The 25,136-nt window shown below is 42.8% G+C and overlaps 1 protein-coding gene across 1 annotated transcript; it reads right to left on the bottom strand.

Annotated features, from left to right (window-relative positions):
• Positions 1-2,061: 2,061 nt before the first annotated feature.
• MYL12B (myosin light chain 12B) lies at positions 2,062-14,766 on the bottom strand. The gene is made up of 4 exons (XM_073331493.1): positions 14,555-14,766; positions 4,709-4,907; positions 4,314-4,475; positions 2,062-2,579 (listed from the first exon to the last, which is right to left on the bottom strand). Exons 2-4 carry the CDS (start codon positions 4,890-4,892, stop codon positions 2,407-2,409), a joined length of 519 nt encoding a protein of 172 aa, XP_073187594.1. The 5' UTR covers positions 4,893-4,907; positions 14,555-14,766; the 3' UTR covers positions 2,062-2,406.
• Positions 14,767-25,136: the final 10,370 nt, after the last annotated feature.

Below are 25,136 nucleotides of genomic sequence, written 5' to 3'. Positions count from 1 at the left end.
CAGAAGATCTGGGGGGGGGTGTAGGAAAAAACAAGGGGAAATAAACTACGTATTTTACAAAAAAGAAACAGATCATCTCCAGGAATTGCCATGCTAGAAACACCAACAATATTAGAAAAAGGAATCTCTACATTATATGAAACAGCAACTGTGGACATACATTATTTCACAGTGCTATGCTCATCTTAAAACGTTCCCCTTCCCCACTTAAAAACCCTTAGCAAGAATAAGGCTTTAGAGCAGTAGTTCTCAAACTTCTGTACTGGTCACCCTTTCACATAGGAAGCCTCTGAGTGTGACCCCCCCTAAAAATTAAACACTTTTAAAATATATTTAACACCATTATAAATGTTGGAGGCAAAGCAGGATTTGGGGTGGAGACTGACAGCTCATGACCCCTAATGTAATAACCTTGCAACCCCCTGAGGGGTCCCAACCCCCCTTTTTGAGAACCCCTGCTTTAGAGGAAGTGGAATACCAAGAAGAGTAAGTACTTCTGTCCAGAGCTCCTGCAAGTAGTAAGAGGGCAGTACTATACTTCTACACTCCACAAGTGTCCCACCCTGCCTCAGACATGAGAGGCCAACAGTGGAAAGAAAACCTATTGACACTTTAAGGATTTCACCCGTCACAGACTTGAGGAGGTAGGCAGAAGGGTGCAGAAGTGTACTGGCTCCCATGCATAAAAGGAGCGGAGTGGGAAAGACAAGAGACTAGTCTGCAGAGGAAAGAAAAATCTTCCACCTTCTGGAATTAAGAGTAGAAGCAGAGTTTTTGGGCCTTGCTGTGAGCATCATGTGTCCCCCTTTTTGGGGAATGGGAAGAAATTTCTCTCTCAGTGCCAGGTTGGGCTGGGTAGATAGGCGTTTTCGGGTTCCCCTTAGCTGCCGCATGAGTCAGTGGATAGATTAGGTTGTAAAAATATTTTATTGCAACTTGGCAGGTGACCTGTGCACATAAGCATTCAATAGGAGTCTGGTTCCCAGATAAATCAGAATTGGAAGTGGATTAGGAGAATGAAGACATCTCCTACAGAAACTGAAAAAGGGTGTTGGGGTTCCTAATGTCTGACATCAAGGAGACAACCCTGTCATTCCTACTCCCCTAACCCTCATACAAGGGGAGTGCAATGGGATTCCACAAACAGTCCTGGGACCAGGTTAATGAAGTAGGGGACTGGCAGCAGATTGAAATCCATTCCAACTGGTGGCTAAGGAAAGATGACCTGCAAGAAGGTGGGGGCTGTGTACGGGCAAGAAATGTAATAAATGATTAACTATTTGCATCCTACTTTTTAGAACATGACAACAGCACATGTACTTAATTGATAAGGGTCATAATTAAAATTCATCACATAACATTAGCACAATTGTTTAAGAATGTGTCGCTGAAGAAAAAGTGAGTTCTGATCATGCTGCGAAGCTGTACATGAAATCAAGGGGCCTGTATAGCAACAATATATCGTTTTTAAAATGCAGTCATTCAGTAGTGGTAGTGTAGACATCTCAGTCTAGAACAAGTTATTGGCAGCGGGAGAGGATGCAAGTAGGCACAATGGAAATATAAATATGTCCCCTCCTACTTGAATCATCAGCATCATGCTTGTCTTATCTTCTGTATTCCTGTTCTCCAAGTTACAATTTTCCAAACGCTCTCACCCTTGTAATAAAGGAAAATAAATAAGGGCTAATCAGCATGCACACACAAAAATCATGAAAGCTGTTTACATCAGCAGCACAATTCAGGGAAGAAAGAATTGGTTGCTGCCCAACTGCAATAGTCTTCCCCACCCATTCTGCTTACGCCTACACCAGCCAGACTCCCCTTCAGAGACTAAAGCCATTAGTTGTGAGAGTTAACATTTAGGTACCAGTATTTTTCACAATATTATAAAATTGAATATCCCTGCTCACTTAAGTGTGAAGAGACAGTACTTAATGCAAACGTTTTATAAACTGTAAACTCACTGTAACATCTTGAGTCTCACCCTGATATAAAGACTAGGTACATATGCTTTTAAAAATGAAGACATTTAGTAACAAGAAAATGTCACTTCACAAAACAGTTTGAGGTATTTTATTTATATAGCAATCTTTATTTCAAAAGGACATTTTTATTACAAAAATGTAAAAATCCAGCTAAACCAGAAACATTGAGACTTTTTTCCTGGGCCTTCAAATTCATTGATCTTTGTCCCCAGATTCTTTTCACTACAATATCATCCCCCCACATCCAGTCCGATTATACAGGTGCAAATATGCCAGAATGGCCTGGAATAGATAAATATAATGAGAAAGGCAAAAGCTTCAAAAAGGTAGATGCATGCAACAGGTTCTACCAGGAAAAAACCCTCAAAAATAAACACAAGTGAAAACTAGAGCTAGCTGCAGGTGTCTGATATTTTGTTCAATCATCCTTGTCTTTTGCTCCATGTTTAAGGATACGCGTGAATTCAATGTAATTGAAATTTCCCTTTTTGTCAATTGGTGCCTCTCTGTACAGCTCATCTACTTCTTCATCTGTAAATCTATCTCCCATTGTCGTCAGCAGCTCTCTCAGATAATCTTCTTGAATGAACCCTGGAATATAATGTGTACAGCGAATCAGGATAAACCAAAAAGAGTTTTCTTACTGGATCTTCAAAGAGAAAAAATTTGTAGTTTGGAGTTAAGTAATCACATCAGTATATAAATAAGCATCACACATATATTGCTTAAGAAAGACAGAATAAATATTTACAAGCCTATTTAAGCATTAACTCCAGGGAGAAGCAAGACACAAAAGCTGTCAATATAAGACTGCAGGAGGCCAAAGTTAAATACTGTGGCTGCATTTAATAACAGGGCTGGATTATTTTAATTGCCAAAGATAAAGTGTTTAGTTATGCAAGACAAGATTATATCCAAGTCTTATGCTTCAGAGTCACACTGAAGTGCTACAACAGGATTATGAGAGCCTCTACACCTTCCAGCTCCCTCCGATACTTAAGGTAATGGCCACCATAAGACTTGGATGAATAGCCTGATCTGGTACATTCTGCATGACAACCTCTCATAGCTTTTTCCACACAATAATCCCAGAACTTCAATGGCAAGAACTGACCTCAAATTGCATCAAAATAGTCTGTCTGGAAAGACATTAAGTTTATATTTTGGTTGAAACAAATAGATTTAAGACAGTCTTAAACAAACATTTCTACATGGAAGTTTTCACTGATTGTACTCACTTGTCTTAAACATTTTTTACTTAAAACTGCTGAGCATACAATCCAGCTCATATTGAATGGGAGCTGAATCTAGACTAACTTAAATGTCAAGGCTAAAGACGTGAAGAAATCTTAATATTTCAGATATATTTGTATGTTAGTATCAATTCAATGGCAAATTCTACTCAGAGGTTCCCAAACTTTGACACAGCATGGATTACAGCCTCCCACAATAGGATATGTGAGCCATTTCTCCCCCTCCTATTGGTGATAAACATTGCTATAGCAACAACTTTTTCTTACATAAAAAAATTAGGTATTTTATACATCTTTTTGTTTTCTTTTAAATACAGTTTAACAGGAGGAAATGAGGAGCCAGCAAGTGTTGGAAGTCAACTCTGCAGCTCACCAGCAAGTCTTTTGTGGGCAACTGGTGTTCCATTAACCAATTAAAAACTACTGTTCTAAGCTTTTAAATTTCCTATAATTTTAAGACAGCTCCCAGTCACCACATTTGTTTTTAAATGGCTCTTTTCAGTATTTTGGGTTCTGATAGATGGATTTTAAGCAACTGGATGGGTTTAACAGTCTTTACGCCCAATATTTTACCATTTCTGCCGCAGAGATAAAATTACATTAAGTGTTTTTGATACTTGCAAAATAAAATAAAAAAATTAAGTGATGATTATCAGAAAATTGTATACTGGGTATATTCACGGCTTGTCTACCAGCAAGGGTGTAAATTCTAGCGTGCATCAGTGTGTTGTGCACTAACTGGCTCATATGGACCTGCTGATGTGCACTAAAAGTTCCCTAGTCCACATTAATGTAGTCCAGCAGCACTATATTAAATGTGCATAAATGGACCTTTATTACACACCAGAGTTTGCATGGGACAGTTAATGCACAACAAAGGGGTGTGCATTGAGATTTATCTCTCTGCAGACATGCGCAAAGGCACCATGTAGACAAGTCCTTAGAAGCCCATAATAACCTCAAATGATCTAATTAAATTCATTATATATTTACAGTCATGGCTGAATAAAAGAAATCCTTTTATTAAAGATTCAAAAGCAGATAACCCAGCATTGATATTTCACCTACTTACCTGTTGCTTCTTCATCAAAGCAAGCAAAAGCATTTCTGATTACATCTTCTGGATCTGTGCCATTTAGTTTTTCTCCAAACATTGTAAGGAACATAGTGAAGTTTATGGGGCCTGGAGCTTCATTCATCATAGCATCTAGGTATTCATCAGTTGGATTCTTTCCTATAATTAAAGTATTCATATTTTTGATAGTCATTATAATATGTTTATTCATCCACCAAATTATATCTGCTAATTTTAAACAGACTAAAACCTTTCATAAAGCAGCTCAAAAATGTATAAAAAGTTAACAGCCATGCTCTTGTGATGATTGCAACAGGCACATAGCCATTTTATAATGCTCAGTTAATACAATGATGGGGGGATAAATAGACATCTGGAGAAATAAACATTACCAAGGGAAGCGAGCATATCATGCAAGTCTTCTTTGTCGATGAAGCCATCTCTGTTCTGATCAATCATGTTGAAGGCCTCTTTGAATTCTTGAATCTGTGACTGATCGAACATTGCAAATACATTGGAGGTTGCACGCTGAGGGCGCTTCTTAGTGGTCTTTGTCTTTGCTCTTTTACTAGACATGATGGCTGTTGGATTCTAGGGGAGAAAAACAGTGACTAAAGTATAGGAAATTAAATTTAAAACAGATGTCTAAGAATTAGAGTTGTATAATAAACTATATCACAGTTCCTTGAAAAAAAGTTTGAATTCTGGATAATGTGCAAAAGGTACATCGATCCACAAATTTACCATCCACCTTTTGTTGTATTTTCTTTTATTAGAAGCTTAACTGTGATTATGTCTACTGGCCCTTTGGGGTTCAGAGGAAAACTCTCCTGGGCTGACAGCAGTCTGCATCAAGCTGGTCCTTGAAAAGATGCCCCCCAATACCCATGTCTCTGTACTTCAGCATATATTTGCCTTGCTAAGCTGGCAGTTAGAATTATAGCCTTGTCTGAGTGGGGCCAAGGAGCTCACAAGCTTAGATACCTGGAAAAGGTGATTCTCTTTTACTTTGAAGTTATTTACTTTGTTATATTAGTTGAAGAACGTAAAGACTCAGTCAGTCTGAGACCAGAGATAGAGTGACTCTTAAGTTTTTGTTTGGTTTAGGCAGTTGAGAACAAAAACACAGCATCCCAGGAAAGTTGTGTGTGTGTTAAAGTCCTTTCAGCATCATCAGCTACAGGGTCTGGTGTATGTTGTGGGGGGTGGGGTGAAGGGGAGGGGGAGGGGGAGGAGGAGGAGTCTGGGCTTAGTTGCAAAACAAACAATGACAGGTTTCAGAGTAACAGCCCTGTTAGTCTGTATTCGCAAAAAGAAAAGGAGTACTTGTGGCACCTTAGAGACTAACCAATTTATTTGAGCATGAGCTTTCGTGAGCTACAGCTCACTTCATCGGATGCATACCGTGGAAACTGCAGCAGACTTTATATACACACAGAGAATATGAAACAATACCTCCTCCCACCCCACTGTCCTGCTGGTAATAGCTTATCTAAAGTGATCATCAAGTTGGGCCATTTCCAACACAAATCCAGGTTTTTTCACCCTCCACCCACCCCCCCCCACAAATTCACTCTCCTGCTGGTGATAGCCCATCCAAAGTGACGACTCTCTACACAATGTGCATGATAATCAAGTTGGGCCATTTCCTGCACAAATCTGTTAGGTAACCAAGAAGTCTGAACTAATACAGCATATCAATAGGTGCATTTTAATCTATGAAATTACTCCATTGAAGGGATACAATCTAGTGCATATTGAAAAGCAAGGTAGTTTCAGATACTACACAAGTCTGTGGATTTACAATATGCTTTAAAAAAAGTCAACCATATTGCAAGTGTGAAATGGGAAACTGATAAAATTGGGGAAACAGTGAAATTGACTACACAAAGTATTTTCAAATGTGCAAGTAAACAAAGAATAACCTCAGATGTTACAACTAACACTTAGTAAGTAAGATAATTCAGACAGAAGTGAAGCTTTAAAGTTTATGGTATCCATTCAGTTGTGATTTAAATATTTACCTTTTAAGCCAGTTTAACACCACCACTGGAACTGATCCACTAGATTGAAATTTAAATACTAAGGTCTCAGTTCTACAACTGGATCTGCATGGGTGGACTTTTGTGCCCATAGGGTATCCTGTTGATTTCAGGCCTGCCCATGCAGCTCTGTCCTCAGAATCAGGGCCTTACTGATTAGTTAAAATGTAAGAATTGTGGGTAAAGAAGATTACATATTTAAAGAAACATCTGTCAAATTAAAAAAAAATTACACTTAGTTGTAACACCTATTATAACAGAGTAACTACCGTTTTCCAGATTATTTACTTTGGGCATTGCATAGCTAGCTCTCTGTATAGTCAATTTCCCTGTTTGCCCCTATGTAGTTAGTTTCATCCGTCACACAGCAATAGGGTAAAGAAACATTTTGGCAATGAACAAAATGATTGTAAAGCCACCAAAATTAGCAGATAAACTCAAGAGTAGGTGTATCCTAAAGCTATTTTTAACTCAGCTCATTTAAAAAAATAATTTCAAGATGACAGTATCTCATTAACCTATATTACTGTCCATATCAACCCAGATTTGGATTTAATAATCTTATCTCTCACAAAAACTTAAGATATCTTAAAAGTGAACTACAAGGTGCTAACTTAGTGTGCCACAATTCTGCATCATACCCAGACTGGGTTTTGATACATGCCATAAATTTATTTGCTCCTTGATTATGAGCTTTAGGCTAAACACCTGCAATTTAAGAGTCCAAGAAGCTATTACCACCAGCCTATGTTTACATTCAAAACATCCCAGTTTGGCTAATTTACAATATCAAAGGCTGATCTTTAAAACAAGCTACCTCTAAAAGTTAATTGCACCTCTGAAAAGAGGTGATCAATGAGTCACAGAAAATAGTCTCTCAGTGACTCCTTAAACAGATTGCTTATAAAGTGATCTGGGAGATGTCAGTCTATCCAAAATAAAAAAAAAGCAATTAAAGGAAGGGTGCAATTTTAGTTCATTTTAAAAGTGAACTGAAGTTAACTAAATACAGTAAATAACTGCAATAGGTGAGCAATCAACATTAAAGTACGCAATTAAGAATCCAGTTAAATCTAAAAGATCACATCTCTTTGTCAATTAAAAAGTATTTTACCTTGCTTTATGTCCAAGAGAGCGAGTGCTTTACCAAGCCTCCAGATGATAAAAAGAGGCCACTGCATAGGTTATAGTCTTCCCAGTATATCTACAAATAGCATTACTGATTTCACCCACTGATTAATTCTCCACTTTTAAAACTTACGTTCCACATACAACATTCTTCTGACATATGAAAAACAAACTGCTATGCTCTGAACTAAAAATAACCAACAAAGCTCAACTGCAAGTCACCCAGCAATGCTCTTCATTACACTTTCACAAAACAGGTTTCAGACTAACAGCCGTGTTAGTCTGTATTTGCAAAAAGAACAGGAGTACTTGTGGCACCTTAGAGACTAACCAATTTATTTGAGCATAAGCTTTCGTGAGCTACAGCTCACTTCATCGGATGCATACTGTGGAAAGTGTAGAAGATCTTTTTATATACACACAAAGCATGAAAAAATACCTCCTCCCACCCCACTCTCCTGCTGATAATAGCTTATCTAAAGTGATCACTCTCCTTACAATGTGTATGTTAATCAAGTTGGGCCATTTCCAGCACAAATCCAGGTTTTCTCACCCCCCCCCCCCCACAAAACAAATCTCCCTAAAACAAGTGTTCAGAGTACAATGAAAACAAAATTTCAGATTTAAAGTCAGGAAATCCATTTTATTTCTGAAGTAACACAGCTCAGCATAAACCATTAAGCTAATAAGCTAACAATCGGCTTTTGAGACACAAGACTTAAAATCTTAAATTGGACACACTTCAGGTAGCAAGCCAACAACAACTCATCCTTATAATCTGAACCCCTACACAGATTCACAGCTACCCAGAACAGGGTAATGCCCTCAACGCTTGTTATAATGACAATCCCCTTAATTATCTGAAGTTCTTCATTGTGCTCTGATAATTGAGACTATACTGTAAGGTAAAGGGCCATCCAAATCAAACATACAGAAGAAGTGACTCCTTGCCAATCTCTCTCCTACAATTCTATTCTTTTGTGCATGTAGAAAAAACAGACTACTGCAGAGATTAGAGGTAAATCCATGGAGAAAAAACACAAACCACAAATACAGTTCAATTTGGAAAAAAATTTACTTCACAATCTTCTATATCTTAATGGGTGGAGGGACGGGAGTAGATTCAATGACAGTAAGGAACCAGGAAATTTGCTACAGGAGATTTAGAGGTGATAGTGGACAGTACATTCAATATGAATTTGCAGTCACATATGGCAGTGGTTTTCAAACTTCTTTTCCCCACAGACCACTTGAAAATTGCTGAGGGTCTTGGCAGACCACTTAATGATCTTTCCAAATGTTAACAAGGAGTCTGGTGGCACCTTAAAGACTAACAGATTTGTGGGCATAAGCTTCTGTGGGTAAAACACCACTTCTTCAGATGTATTACCAATTTGGTAATTTTCACTCCATGCATCTGAAGAAGTGGTGTTTTACACACGGAAGCTTATGCCCACATAAAACTAGTCTTTAAGTTAGTCTTTAAGGTGCCACCAGAATCCTTGTTGTTTTTGTGGATACAGCTTTCATCCAGACCACATCACACGATCCATTGTCTACAGCCAAGCTCTAAGATACAACCGCATTTGCTCCAATCCCTCAGACAGGGACAAACACCTACAAGATCTCTATCAAGCATTCTTACAACTACAATACCCACCTGCTGAAGTGAAAAAATAGATTGACAGAGCCAGAAGAGTACCCAGAAGTCACCTGCTACAGGACAGGCCAAACAAAGAAAATAACAGAACGCCACTAGCCATCACCTTCAGCCCCCAACTAAAACCTCTCCAGCGCATCATCAAAGATTTACAACCTATCCTGAAAAATGATCCCTCACGCTCTCAGATCTTGGGAGACAGGCCAGTCCTCGCTGAGAGACAGCCCCCCAACCTGAAGCAAATACTCACCAGCAACCACATATCACACAATAAAAACACTAATTCAGGAACCTATCCTTGCAACAAAGCCCGATGCCAACTCTGTCCAGATATTTATTCAAGTGACACCATCATAGGACCCTGTCACGGTTCCTCCCCCACTCTGAACTCTAGGGTACAGATGTGGGGACCTGCATGAAAAACCTCCTAAGCTTATCTTTACCAGCTTAGGTCAAAACTTCCCCAAGGTACAAAATATTACCCCCGTTATCCTTGGACTGGCCGCTACCACCACCAAACTAATACTGGTTACTGGGGAAGAGCTGTTTGGACGCGTCCTTCCCCCCAAAATACTTCCCAAAACCTTGCACCCCACTTCCTGGACAAGGTTTGGTAAAAAGCCTCACCAATTTGCCTACGTGACTACAGACCCAGACCCTTGGATCTTAAGAACAATGAACAATCCTCCCAACACTTGCACTCCCCCTTTCCTGGGAAATGTTGGATAAAAAGCCTCACCAATTTGCATAGGTGACCACAGACCCAAACCCTTGGATCTGAAAACAATGAAAAAGCATTCAGTGTTTTACAAGAAGACTTTTAATAAAAAATAGAAGTAAATAGAAATAAAGAAATCCCCCCTGTAAAATCAGGATGGTAGATATCTTACAGGGTAATTAGATTCAAAAACATAGAGAACCCCTCTAGGCAAAACCTTAAGTTACAAAAAAGATACACAGACAGAAATAGTTATTCTATTCAGCACAATTCTTTTCTCAGCCATTTAAAGAAATCATAATCTAACACATACCTAGCTAGATTACTTACTAAAAGTTCTAAGACTCCATTCCTGTTCTGTCCCCGGCCAAGACTGACTACAGACAGACCCAGACCCTTTGTTTCTCTCCCTCCTCCCAGCTTTTGAAAGTATCTTGTCTCCTCATTGGTCATTTTGGTCAGGTGCCAGCGAGGTTACCTTTAGCTTCTTAACCCTTTACAGGTGAGAGGAGCTTTCCCCTGGCCAGGAGGGATTTCAAAGGGGTTTACCCTTCCCTTTATATTTATGACAGACCCAATCACATTAGCCATGCCATCAGGCTCGTTCACCTGCACATCTACCAATGTGATATATGCCATCATGTACTAGCAATGCCCCTTTGCCATGTACATTGGCCAAACCGGACAGTCTCTCCGCAAAAATCTAAATGGACACAAATCTGACATCAGGAATCATAACATTCAAAAACCGGTAGGAGAACACTTCAACCTTTCTGGCCACTCAGGAAAAGATTTAAGGGTGGCAATTTTGCAACAGAAAAGCTTCAAAAACAGACTCCAACAAGAAACTGCTGAGCTTGAATTAATATGCAAACTAGGTACCATTAACCTGGGTTTGAATAGAGACTGGGAGTGGCTGGGTCATTACACATATTGAATCTATTTCCCTAAGTTAAGTATCCTCAGACCTTCTTGTCAACTGTCTAAATGGGCCATCTTGATCATCACTACAAAAGTTATTTTCTCCTGCTGATAATAGCTCATCTTAACTAATTAGCCTCTTACAGTTTGTATGGAAACTTCCACCTTCTCTGTATGTATATATTTTATATATCTTACTATATGTTGCATTCTATGCATCCGATGAAGTGAGCTGTAGCCCGCGAAAGCTTATGGTCTAATAAATTCGTTAGTCTCTAAGGTGCCACAAATCCTCCTTTTCTTTTTGTAGATAGTTTAGGACATGGGTGGGCAAACTTTTTGACCTGAGGGCCACACTGAGGTTCCGAAACTGGACAAAGGGCTGGCTGTGCCTCCCCAAACAGCCTGGTCCCCACCCCCTATCCACCCCCTCCCACTTCCCACCCCCGACTGCCCCCCCTCAGAACCCCTGACCCATCCAACCCCACTCCTCCTTGTCCCCTGACCGCCCCTTCCTGGGACTCCCTGCCCCTAACTGGCCCCACAGGACCCCACCCCCATCCACACCCCTACCCCCTGACAGGCCCCCTGGGGCTCCCACGCCTATCCAACCCCCCATTCCCCATCCCCTGACTACACCTCCTGCCAGAACCTCCACCCCATCCAACCGCCCCCCTGCTCCCTGACTACCCCCAAGGATCCCCTGCCCCTTATCACACTGGCGGTACGACGAGCTGAGGCTGCAGGGGAGTGGGGACAGTAGGGTAGGGGCCATGGGCTAGCCTTCCCAGCCAGGAGCTCAAGGGCCGGGCAGGACGGTCCTGCGGGCTGGATGTGGCCCCCAGGGCATAGTTTGCCCACCCCTGGTTTAGGAGACTGGGAATAAGTTTTTCATTTCTATAGAACTGGTAGGAATCAAGGAGTAACCAAAAGTTACTGCCTTCTGTTTGCATGCTATATTTTAATATGCTCATCACCGTAGTATTTGGGAACGCTACTAAATTAAGATATTATCCTCTCCCATTACTTTCTCAGTGATCAACTTTCAAAACGGCCCTGTTGTAGTGGCCTTGTTCACTGAACTCTTACTCATGTGGGTATTCGCATTGAGATCAGTTTGTTTTATTTCAGGTTTCAGAGTAACAGCCGTGTTAGTCTGTATTCGCAAAAAGAAAAGGAGTACTTGTGGCACCTTAGAGACTAACCAATTTATTTGAGCATAAGCTTTCGTGAGCTACAGCTCACTTCATCGGATGCTTGTCACATTTATTTTGTGCAGCCTCCAGTATGTTTAAGAATGGCTCATTAAAAATGTGAAGTCAATGGGAACAGGATCTGACTCAATTTCCTAGGTCAACATAGAGGGTCACAGATTGATTATCTGACCATATATTGGTCTAAAAATTAAGACACCAGTTTAAATATTTTAGAGCAGAAGAATGGTCTGGCAGTAAGGGCACTAGGTTTAGAGCTTGGAAGACCAGGTTCAATTCCCTGTTCCACCATGGACTTCCTGTGTGACCCTGAGCAAGTGATTTAGCCTTTCTGTGCCTCAGTTCCCCGTTTTACAAATAGTAATAGATAACAGTAATTTTCTGCCTCACAGCAGTGTTGTGAGGATAAATACGTTAAAGATTGTGAAGCACGCAGACAGTACAGTGATGGGGGCCATATAAGTGCCTTAGCTCAAGATAATAGCTGGACACTTTGTGTGTTGACTATTCAGAAACATATCACACCTCTTCTAAACTTATTTAGCTCTTCTGATTGTTTGACAATGTGGCTGTCCACATGCTAGAAAGTAGAAGTCACAATTAAAATCTCATTATACTGGAGCTTTTCCTTTAGATGAATTGTGATCAAGGATGCACTGCTAAAATATGACCTACAGAACAATCAACTAATACATGTGCTCTTAATCTGAGCACACATCCTGCATTTTCACCATTAGCTATTTTGTCAGCTACTCTGGCAATCTTTATACATTTTCCATTGATGAAAAACACAGTATTTCAACCTTGCAATATCATAGGAGAATCATCATCCCAGGCATAAAGTCTACGCACTCACTGAGTGCCATGATAACTGAAATGAGAAAAACTACTTCACTCAGCTTCCAAAAAGAGAAAACAAGAATCACCCCAAGCAAGTTTTGCAAGGCTGATGTATTAAGGCAACTTATGTAGTAAGGTTTAGGTGTCTGCATCTCTTTCCACCCAAGTTATTTCCTGAGTTTCCAAACTGTCTAAATTTCTTATATTGAGAAGTCCAAAGGTAGCTGGGGTCATGTCACACGATACCAGGGACAGGGTAAAATCTATCCTGTTTACAGAGGATGCGGAGCACAAGTTGATAATTTCTCAGCCACCAAACAGTGCGAGCGATTGCAGAGCTCAGCATTACACCAGCTGGTGGCTCCCTGCCATGGGTTTCTGCAGCCGTTTCCTACCAGTCCCTTTCCCTGGGCGCTACCCAGCTCGGACCCGTCTCTTGCCAGACTCCTTACAGCTATGGAGCTGCCCACGGTTCCGCTTCCTCCCAGCGCACTGGCCACCTTGGCCAAAGGCCATGACCCTGAGCTGCACCGAGAGCCCCCAGGCACAGTCCCAGGGCAAGGTGCTACTGTAAAGGCTGTAGTGCAGGGGTGTCAAACACGCAGCCCACAGGGCTATTTTCTGCAGCCTGCCAGCTCCCCTGCGGCACCCCTGCCCCCCCCAGCATTTACCTGGGGGGGGGGGGGCAGGGGCAGACTCTCTGTCTGCCTGCCCCTGCGCCGCTCCAGGAAGCGGCCAGGACCTGGGGGGTGCGGGCCAGAGGAGTCTGTGTTGCCCTGGCCGCTCCTCCAGGTACCTCCCCCTAAGCTCCCATTGGCTACAGCTCCCTGTTCCCGGCAATGGGAGCTTTGGGGGAGGTACCTGGAGGAGCGGCCAGGGCAACACAGACTCCTCTGGCCCGCACCCCCCAGGTCCTGGCCGCTTCCTGGAGCGGCGCAGGGGCAGGCAGGCAGCCTGCCCTGCCCCTGGTGTGCGCCGGGCCGGACCCGCTCCCCGAACACCTCCTGCACCCCAACCCCCTGCCAAACCCCAAACCCCTACCCTGTGCCCCCTACTGCACCCCACACACCTCCTACATCCCAACTCCCTGCCCTGAGCCACCTGCCACACCCTGACCCAAACCCCAACATACCATGCACCCCCTAGGGGCAGGGAGGGGGGCAGAGCTGGGGTGGGGATTTCGGGGAAGGGGTGGGAAAAGGCAGGGTAGGGCCTCACAGAAGGGGTGGAGTGGGGGCCAGGGCAGCAGGGGGTGGTGGTGGTCAGTGGTGCAGCCCTTGGGCTAATGGACCAGTCCTCATGTGGCCCTTGTGCTCGTTTGAGGCCCCTGCTCTAATGAAACCGGCCCCAGCCTCAGAACCGCCTGACACACATCGCCCGGGCCCATCAGCGGGGCGGCCCTTCCCATCCACGCCCACCGGGCGGGGCAGCCCCGGCAGCCTCCTCCCCGCGCAGGAGGGGCAGCTCAGCCCGGCTGCGACCCACCCACCAACCGCCACTCCACATAGGGGCAGCAACTCTGTCCCCCACCCTTCCTCCCCCCAGCCTGGGGCAGCGGGACCCAGCCCTGCCCCTCACTAACAGCCCCCTGCCAGCCAATGCCCACAGGGGCGGCCGGGACGGGCCGGCCTCCCGCCCAGCGCGAGCACTTGGACACTAGACCCGGGCGACCCCGAACCCAGCCCCTCCCCCCGGCCCGCGCCACGCGGCCTCACCTGGCGGCGGCTGTAGCAGAGCCTCAGATCGGAACGGGACTGGGAGAAAGCGGCGGCTGCTCCAGCTGCCTTGGTACTTCCGGAGGGCGCGATCTAGACCGAACCACCGCCCGGCCAGCAAGGGGGGGCGAAGAAGGGACCCGGGCTACACCATCGGCGGGGAGAACGCGCCAGTCAGGCCCCGGGCGCCACCGCAGCGCAGATACCGGGGAGGAAAGTGCGGCTGCTCCGCAGTGAGCCTGCTGCTCCCGACGCCCGCCCGAGAGAGTTGGTTCGGACTACACCCCCCCGCCCTCGAGATGTGATGGTGCAGTCCGGTGCGCTCACCGCATTCCACCGTGCGGGGCGGGGCAGGGGAGAGGGAGATGGTGATGCCCTTGTAAGGGAATCGCAGGGCGTTTCCTGTTTGCCGCTGTTACGACACGCGCTTCGTACGAGTCCCGGCTGAGGCGGAAGCGTCCGCACTCCGAGCTGCAGGCTCCCAAGCCGCCGCGTATGACCGCCCCGCCGGCTCGAGAAACAGGCAACGGCCTGGGGCGCTTGCGCGATATGCGGCCCACCAGGGAGGGGGCCCCTCGCCCAATTCTCATGGCCGCGCAGTTCCCGAACCCGGACTGCCATGTCTAAGGGGCCCGAGTCCCAACTGGCTCGGAAACGCAGGGTCCCCGGATCCTGGCTACCAGGGACCCCCCACAGCTGTCACCCAGCCACAGACTGTCCCCGGATCGTGGCTACCAGGGACCCCCCACAGCTGTCACCCAGCCACAGACTGTCCCCGGAACCTTGCTACCAGGGACCCCCCACAGCTGTCACCCAACCACAGAGTGTCCCCGGATCCTTGCTACCAGGGACCCCCCACAGCTGTCACCCAACCACAGAGTGTCCCCGGATCCTTGCTACCAGGGACCCCCCACACCTGTCACCCAACCACAGAGTGTCCCAGAATCCCAGGTGCTAGGAACTCCACCAGCTGTCACCCAACTGCAGAGTGTTCCAGGAGCCCAACTTCCTGAGACCCTCCAACTGCACCGATCCCTATCTGCCATTGGTAACTGGCTGAGGATCACAACTGTCATGCACAGCTCAGTATTTTCTTGGAGTCTCGCTCATAGTTTCATTAATTTGTTTCACTCATGCTGCTTCTCCCCCTCATTCTGGGGTTCTTTCTGCGAATGTGTCCCCAAGGCATTCTTAAAGGCATATACACTGTTAGGAAATTAATTTCAAAGTGTGCGTCCATGGAATTTAACATTTTCATGCACCAAGTATTCGTGCCAGAAGTGCCTGGAGCAGACCCAACACCACATGACTTGCCCGATCACTCAAAGTAATCAATAGTGATCGAGTGTCAATTCATAGAGTGAAAACCATTTCACCAAGTTGAAATTTTTCATTTCTGATTACTTATGTTACAGTAGTGCCTGGATGTGGTAGTCCATCTTGGGGCCCCACTGGATTAGGCATTGTTCATGCACGCAGTAATGGGCTTGTCTACCTGGGAAGTTATAGGAGTATGCAGACAGTAAGGTGTGAATTTAAACCAATAGTTATGCTAGTGTAGCTCCCTGTGTGGACATGTTTATTCTGGAATGAGTGCCTTTTACTGATTTAGGTTAGGTGGCTTTGAAAGCAAGTTAAACCAGAAAAGGCCACTTATTCTATACTAAGAGTGTCCATAAGAGGAGTTATACCTATAGCAGTTTAACTATAAAGATATAAATATACTGGTATAACTTTTCACGTAGACAAATCCTATTAGTGCCTTCCTCAGAGAGCTTATACAGTGGACTCACATCTTACGTGGGGGTTAGGTTCTAAAGTCAGCGCGTAAGGCGAAAATCACATTTAGTCAAAATTACCCTTGAAAATCCCTTAAATCTCCCATACAGTATATTGTACATGGTTTTGTGTATACAACCCTGTACAGTAATATGTATAAATGTATAATGTATACAGTAATGTACAGTATATAATAAAGAGTACATATGACAAATATAATTTTACAGTACTGTATTTTTAATTACAGGGGGGTAATTACAGGGGGTCATCAGGGCTTGATGTCGATCCAGGAGACGGAGGTGACAGAGAACTTGAGTGACAGAGAACGAGTCGTAGATGAAGTGGTTGGCTCTGGTTCAGCTCGAGAAGTTGATTGCGTAGGCTTATCTGCTGCTGGTTGTTTTCCTTGAAAAACATGGTCATCGGCAACTGTCACTGTTGTCTCTTGAGCTGTTCAAACATTTCTTGATAAGGTGTCAAATCATCTGTAATACTACGTGTGATTTTATTTAGAAATTAAATCATTCAAGTGTTTCGCTGCTTGGAACACTTCAGCAAATTTATGAAGATTCCAACTTGCTGGCTCTTCCTGTTTGTCGTCATCATCTTCGTCTTCTGTAGACGATTATCAGTTCCTCTAACTCTTCGTTAGTCAATGTTTCTCTGTGGCTTTCAATTAATTCTTCAATTTCTTCCTCAAGGATGTCGACAATCCCATCGCCACCCATTTGCCTGGCCACCTGAACAATGCATTTCACTTCTTTGTCAATGGTCGGGAAATCCTTAAAATCATTCACACATTCTTTCCATAGGTTTTGCCAACATGCATTGACTGTTTCAGGCTTGATTGCATCCATTGCCTGTTTAATATAAGTGATGCAATTGGCAGTATTGAAGGACTTCCAACACTCCATCACATTAAGATTGGGATCAGCATCCATAGCGCTATGTATCCATGAGAACATAAGCCTCATGTACATGGCCTTGAAACAGCGAATCACGCCTTGGTCGAGAGGTTGGAGGATGGAGGTGTTATTGTGGGGGGAGAAAGACGACTTCAACATCATGATGCACAAACTGGAGTTCTGCAGGGTGGCCAGGAGCATTGTCTACGATCAGCAACACTTTAAAGTCAAGTCCTTTCTCTTTGAGGTACTGCTTGACCTACGGAATGAAACACTTGTGGAACCAATCCAGAAATAATGCTGCTGTCACCCAAGCCTTTTTATTTGATTGCCAGAACACAGGAGATTTTTGTTCTTACCTTTTAGGGCATGGGGTTTTGCAGCCCTGTAGAGCAAGCCCGGTGTTTAAATGCCCAGCTGCATTGCCACAAAACAACACAGTCACATGGTCTTTAGCTGCTTTGAAGCCAGGGGCTTGTCTTTCTAATTTCAAAATGTAAGTGCGGTTGTGCGTTTTTTTCCAGAATTTTCAGCATTAAAAACTGGTTCTGGAAGATAGCCCTTTTCTTCTATGATTTTCTTTAATTGTTCGGGGTAGGCTTTTGCTGCCTCTTCATTGGCAGATGCAGCTTCACCAGTAGTCTGCACGTTTTTGAGGTTGAAGCAGTTCCTAAAACTGTTAAGCCAACCTTGGCCGGCTTTGAATTCCTTCTCATCAGAAGGCTGTCCCTCTTCGGCAGGAGGTTTGAACAGCGCGTAGAGGCTAAGAGCCTTTTCTCGCAATGTGTTGCCATCGATAGGCACACGATTACAGTTCATGTCTTCCAGCCATAAGTTTAATGCCTTTTCAGTCTTCACTAAAGTCTTATCACGCTCCTGGCTCGTCACCTTAGCAGTTATTGGAGCACTTGATGCCACAGCTTGATGAATTTCTCTCTCTCGAATCTTGATGGCACAGATGCTAGATTTGTTGTGGCCATATTTATGCGCCACATTGTAGACCGACATACCATCTCTCAATAAGTCCAACACAGCCAGTATTTCCTCCAGCATTGGAACAGATCGCTGATTCTTCGGTTGAGCACTAGATGAAGTAGTTGGCTTACATTTAGGGGCCATGTTGTACGAAAAATACATATCTTTAAACAGTAGAATCACACTCAGCATGGCGAGATGCTCACACTATGAGAGGCACGCGGGAACTGAGACCAACTGAGGGAACAGCAGATTCATGTCTCCCATCTCACGCTGTTGGGGACACTGGGGCATGGCCACTAGGTAACTCGAGGGGATGGAAGACCACGAGTGTCGATAAAGCCCACTCGCACTAGGCCCAGGTGTCCTTGGCCCCCCTCCTGCCTGGAGGCACTCGCAGCAGCTCTGCATACTAGGCCCAAGTGTCCTTGGCCCCCCCGCCTGGAGGCACACACAGCAGTTATGCTGAGAATCTGCAACAGTATGTTGCAGAGTCAGACTGCCTGAAACTAAGCAAGGCCAAACAGAGGAGATATGGAAGAACAATGCTGAATAAAGCAGCTTTATGTATAGTTTAACAAATGATACAGAGAATCAGGAAACTAGCTGGGAACTGGATTGGCTGGCTATATGGATACTTGGGGCAGCTTGCTATTGGATAAGTATGCTGGGAAAAAGGATGTATAAAAGCCTGTGTAACTTCCTGCTCTGTGTGCAGGATTTGAGATTTTATTCTCCCTGTACCTTTTTGCAGCTGCAAATAAACTTTTCTGCTTCTCCACCCCGTTGTGATTATTGGGTGCAGCACACCGGGTAACAAACCAACTCTAGCTGTTGTTCAGCCTCTCGGCACTGGGTGCTGGCAACAACGCTTACTCCGGGGCATACGCTCATTGAGTGGAATGGTGGGCGGAATTGCCCACACTATTTACAGGTATCTTGGTATTTTTCTTTTTTTTTTTACTGAGCGTGTATAGTTGAATTTGTGTAAGTTAAATGTGCATATGATGCGACTCACCTGTAGGCTAAATAGACAACGCAGACAAAGCAGGGTTTACATTCAGTCGGAGCCCACCGGAGCAGAGCTCTGGTAAATATTTTCAAGCCCATGGAAGGAAGCTAGGGCTCAGGGCTTCAGCACTGTGGGAGGCACCGGGGCTCAGAGCTTCAGCCCTGGTGCGTGCTGTGAGGCCTGAAGCTCTGAGCCCTGGCACCCCCCCTGCAGGCTAAAGCCCCAAATGGGGAAGGTTCCGGGAAATAATCATTGGGAATTTAAGCCCTGAGACAAAGGATGAAAGAAGGAAGTATTATTCGCATTTTAGCAGTAGAGAACTGTGGCTGGAGGATATTAAGTGACCTGCCCAGTGTCATGCAGAAACTTTGTGGTAGAGCTGGGAATTGTACCCAAAAAATAATAAACACATTCAAGGAAATTCTGATCAACTCACAGATATTCCACATGCAGAAAGAGACTGAATTCACTGGCTGTTGAGTTTGGTTTGTTGACTCCTATTTACTTAACAATTCACATTTGTCATGAGCACCTAGATGTCATTCCCTGCTGTAACAGAACATAACTATCTTTTCCATCTCCCATAAAACCACAGTGGTCATGAAACTCTCATTCCCAACTGCCAACAGAACCACAACTGTTATTTCCAAACATCATCTTCATCTGTTACAGAGCTGCAACTGTCTTGCAAGTGTCATGGAATGTCAACTGTCATTCCCAACTGTCAAGGAATAACAAATACCTTCTCAGCTATCATGGAACCTTCGGAATTGTGACACACTGCAGTCCAATGTATCAGCCCATTTCCCGTTACAATTTAAATTTTAATACAATATTCTTCATTTTCTGTCTTGAACTATTTTATCATTAAAGAGCTGCTGGGTTTCAGTCGTGAGTGAAGCAGCCCCGTAGCTATCTAATACATTTTTATACCTCAAAGGACTCTTCAGAAGCTTAATTATTCAATGTTTGTTAAATGTTTTGATACCACAGTTTTTAAATACATGATTGTATGTATACATAAAAACTTACATACACCATGTCACAAGCAGTGCTGTTGACAAGATTATTTATTGTATTGGTGGTGAAATCTGATAATAGCTCTCACAAGTCCTTTTTGTGTATACCAGAGGGACTGTTTGAGGATTTCTGTAGACCTGCCATGTCTCACACATTGGAAAAATACTTCATTTTGGAGTAATTGTAAGGAGATTTTTAAAGGGAGCTGTCCAATGAAGAAGCATTTTGTTATTTGTTTCAATAAGACTTTAAAGGTATTTCTCTCTGATTTTGAAATCTCTATTCCAATTGTCATAGTTTGTAACCTCCCGCCTTGTTGTGAACATGGAAACCCACCCCTTCCCCATGCCATCTGTGATGCCCTATGATTGAAATATACCACTAACACAACTGCAACAAATGTTATACAAAGTATGTCATTTAAAGTATCAATGGAAAAGTTTCAGAGTAACAGCCGTGTTAGTCTGTATTCGCAAAAAGAAAAGGAGTACTTGTGGCACCTTAGAGACTAACCAATTTATTTGAGCATGAGCTTTCGTGACGAAAGCTCATGCTCAAATAAATTGGTTAGTCTCTAAGGTGCCACAAGTACTCCTTTTCTTAATGGAAAAGTTACAATCTATCAAATATGATTATCCTATTTGTATGGATGTATCATTTTTGTATCTAAAGTTATGACTACTGACTGTGAACCAGTATTTCAAATGTGTTTGATCCTGGGGTAACACCCACCTGGTCAAAATCTACATAGAAGCCAGACAGCTTTGTGTTGATAACCCATCAAAGGCAATTAACTCTCACAATGGGCCATAGAAAAAACTCATTCTGGCCAGATGGCTCTTCCTGCAGACGCCTTAGCCTATTGTGCCTGTACTTTTCCACAAACTGTTCTGGAGGCTTTGTTTGGGACAGTAAAATTCCATCCACATAAGAGAGGATATAAAATACCCTGGAAACATCTTCATTTCCTGCTTCATTTTTCTAGACTTCTAATAAGGAACGTTTCAGAGTAGCAGCCATGTTAGTCTGTATTCGCAAAAAGAAAAGGAATACTAGTGGCACCTTAGAGACTAACCAATTTATTTGAGCATAAGCTTTCGTGAGCTACAGCTCACTTCATCGGATGCATCCTTTTTTCTAATGAGGAAGGAAGCTCTTAACAAGGACTGATAACCCCCAAGGTGTTTGGGTAATTTCCACAGAAGACTTTTTCAAACTAGCAGTTTATTTCATCACTGCTTCAAAACTGATACAAGAACTTTGCAATGTGTGTGTGTGTGTGTAGCAATAGAATAACTGCCAGTTTGGGGTGAGTGTGTGCTATTTCTCAGCATATTCTAAATGCTATCCTCACACAAAAAAATCTGTCAAACTGAATTCAGTGGCGTTTTAAGTATGTCCCTACTTCTATGACCATTTCTAAAATCTTTAATTTGTTAGCATCTCCAAAATTATATTTCTTAACATTTTATGATTAAAGATAAAATGGTAATAATATGTATATGAAAAGACATATCAGTAAGGCTGTAATCTGTGTAAAAAATGTACTAGATATGAGTGGCTGTCCCACCTTTATTTTTAACATGATGTGTAATTCTAGTTAGATCAACTACAGAGATGTTAGCCTACTGTTGGGGAACAATTGATTATTAAGACTCTAACAAACATTACCCTTCAAAAATGCCATGGGTAAAATTACTGAGTAGGCCTTTTAATAATTTACAAACCTGATGGGGTGATGGTAAGCTTTGAACAAAATTCTCCTGAAAAACCTGTGTTTGAAAAGGACAATAACATGCTGAGATTAAGGGCATGGTAACCCCCATAATGTTCCTATTAAATAAAATGTAAAGGTTATATAAATGATTAATTTAGGATGATCTGTATGTACATATATATAAAATATGAGGAAAATTGCTGAATGGTAGAAAATAAGGACTATGTATTGTTAATTTAATACTGATGTTATGTTACTGATTTATAAAGACAGAATGGAAAATGAAAAAATTATTAAAGTTTCGTACATGGATAACTGGGTATCTGTAATGTTAAATAATGTGGATTGGTGGAAAGCTAATGAATATGGAAAGGTATAAAATCTAGTTGACAAAGGGGCTGAAGTCAGATAAATACTGAACCAGAAACTAAAGGAATGAGACTGAAATGCTAGAGACTGACACCATAAAGTGCAGGAGGGCTTCCTAGTGCCCCAGAACTCGGCAATTTGAGCCTTTACCTGTTTGTTTATTATCTGGCATAAGTGTATATTCAGAAATCATAAGTGACAATAATTCCGTTTGAAAATTTCTAAATGTGAAAATTGATTAAGCCTAAATTGGGTGGACTCATGACTCAGTCTCCCACCTTACATTCCTTGAAATATACTTGACTTTAGTGCAGAGAAGTTTGCCTCATTGCCAATTACCTTTTGGTAAAAATGATTCAAATTAACTATGTGAATTCAGATATTAAAAAATATATATTTTGTGGGGAGAAAAGGGAATTTATTTTATTTAGTGTAATTTAAAACGACATTAAGGCTTTATACGTGATCCTAGGTATCTTTAGGAAATGCAGAAGGCAACAGGATAGATCCACAAATCCTACCCTTCTGTTCATAATAAATAATACCACCTAGTTCTTATATACCATTTTCCATCAGTAGATCTCCAGGTACTTTACAAAGTAGGTAAGAATCGTTGTTCCCATTTTACAGTTGGGGAAACTGAGGCAAAAGCACATAAGCAAATTAGGGGTTATTGCTTTCAATGGGAGTTATGTGGTTAATCTGTTTAGGCATTTTTGAAAATCCCATTTGGCACCTATCTGCACCTTAATACACCTAAACACCTTTGAAAATCTAGCCCAAAATGTCTTGCCAAAATCACCCAGCAGGATAGTGGCAGAGCCAGGTGTTCTGAGGCAAGTCTAATGTTCTGTCAACTAGACCACAGCAGCATGATACCTGAAGAAGTTTGTTCAAGACTTTGTAAACCATTGTTAAATACATAACAGCCTGCAGCAGGCCCTGAGCCTGCAAAGAGTTCTGCATGTGTTTAACTTTACGCATCTGAGTAGCCCCATTGATGCAGAGACGGTATTGCTGACACAGCTGACTTACCCACTTTGTGCAGGATGGGGGCAATTTGAATGGAAGTCCCTTATGTATTGGTCTGTTTGGGGAAAACAATCTGGCTTCCTGGCCTTACACAATCAAGAGTACTTGTTGTGCAATATATTCTCAACAAGTTTCTGCATCCTCCACTATAAAGTTATCTTCACCAGGTTACCATTACTTTCCTTATGGTCTCAGTGGGCCACATGGCAATACCTTTTCTCAAATTGATTGTTATCTTATTTCATCAGTAGTCCCATTGAAGTAAATGGCACCTCATGTAGAGCAGTGTTTCTCAACCTATTTACCATTGTGAGTGCCATATGCAGCTCTAAGTGTTATGTAGGCCACATCCACACAATATATTTACTACCTGTATGGCCCTGAGGAGATCACATGGGCTGCAGCTGTGTGCTTATGTTGAGAACCACTGATGTAGAGTTGTTTCAGAGTGAGATGCTACTCAGCATGAGCAAAAATTATTACAGTATGGCCCAACAGTAGCATTAAGTTAATCATCCAAATTTACAGAGAAAATCTGTTGCTGGCATGTGCCTTTTGGGTGAAATCCTGGCCCTATTCAAGTCAATGGCCAGCATTTCACATCCTATCATGAACATGTCCTTTCTAAAATAATTTTAGCTTATAACTGTTACTATAGGTCCAGACATTTCAAGTCTCACTCATTGGGTGTGACACTCACATGTTCCTAAGCTTATCTCACTCATTTTGAGTAAATATATAAAGATTTAAAATAGTGGTAGTCAGGCACTGAAAGAGACAATAATACAACTGGGGCATAGGACTTGGAAACCACTTTCCAAACTTGTATACTGTGGTAAACATGGAGATTACAGGCCTCTGTTCAATACCCTGGGAAAGGAGAGAGGAAGCTATGGCGGTGTGAATGCTTAACAGTCAAAAAATATGAGTTTGCCCAAAAAACAAGCAAGTCTTGATTGAAAGTTTGCAGGTTCTGCAAAATACTGTTCAAAATTTAAACCACACTGAACAAACTCATGGCCCTTCATTGTCCTGGTAGCAGCCAAGACTTTTTTTTTTTTTTAAATGTGGCCTTCTCAGTTCTCATTGCTGTCCAGAGTTGCCGGGCTTGTCTTAGTGTTACTCCACTCAAATGCTGGAGAAGAAAGTGTTCAGTTTGTTTGAAAGGATAAGACACCATTCAGACCAAACCTTGGACTAGATGAGACACTGTCCTCTATTATCCCAGTGAAGCTGGCAAATCCTGAGCTACCAAAAGAAGTCTGAGCTACCAAAAAAAAAAAAAGTTATAAAACCAACAAAGGGGGCCTGTCATAAAAATAAAGGGAAGGGTAACCACCTTTCTGTATACAGTGCTATAAAATCCCTCCTGGCCAGAGGCAAAACCCTTTCACCTGTAAAGGGTTAAGAAGCTAAGACAACCTTGCTGGCACCTGACCAAAATGACCAATGAGGAGATAAGATAATTTTAAAGCTTGGGGGGTGGAAACAAAGGGTCTGTCTGTCTGTGTGATGCTTTTGCTGGGAACAGATCAGGAATGCAGCCTTACAACTGTTAGTTAGTAAGTAATCTAGCTAGAAATGCATTAGATTTCCTTTTGTTTAATGGCTGGTAAAATAAGATGTGCTGAATGGAATGTATATTCCTGTTTTTGTGTCTTTTTGTAATTTAAGATTTTTGCCTAGAGGGATTCTCTATGTTTTTAATCTGATTACCCTGTAAGGTATTTACCATCCTGATTTTACAGAGGTGATTCTTTTACCTTTTCTTTA

The sequence above is a fragment of the Lepidochelys kempii genome, chromosome 2, assembly GCF_965140265.1.
Source record: "Lepidochelys kempii isolate rLepKem1 chromosome 2, rLepKem1.hap2, whole genome shotgun sequence".
NCBI classification, from domain to species: Eukaryota; Metazoa; Chordata; order Testudines; family Cheloniidae; genus Lepidochelys; species Lepidochelys kempii.
This window is presented reverse-complemented; position numbering and strand designations above follow the sequence as displayed.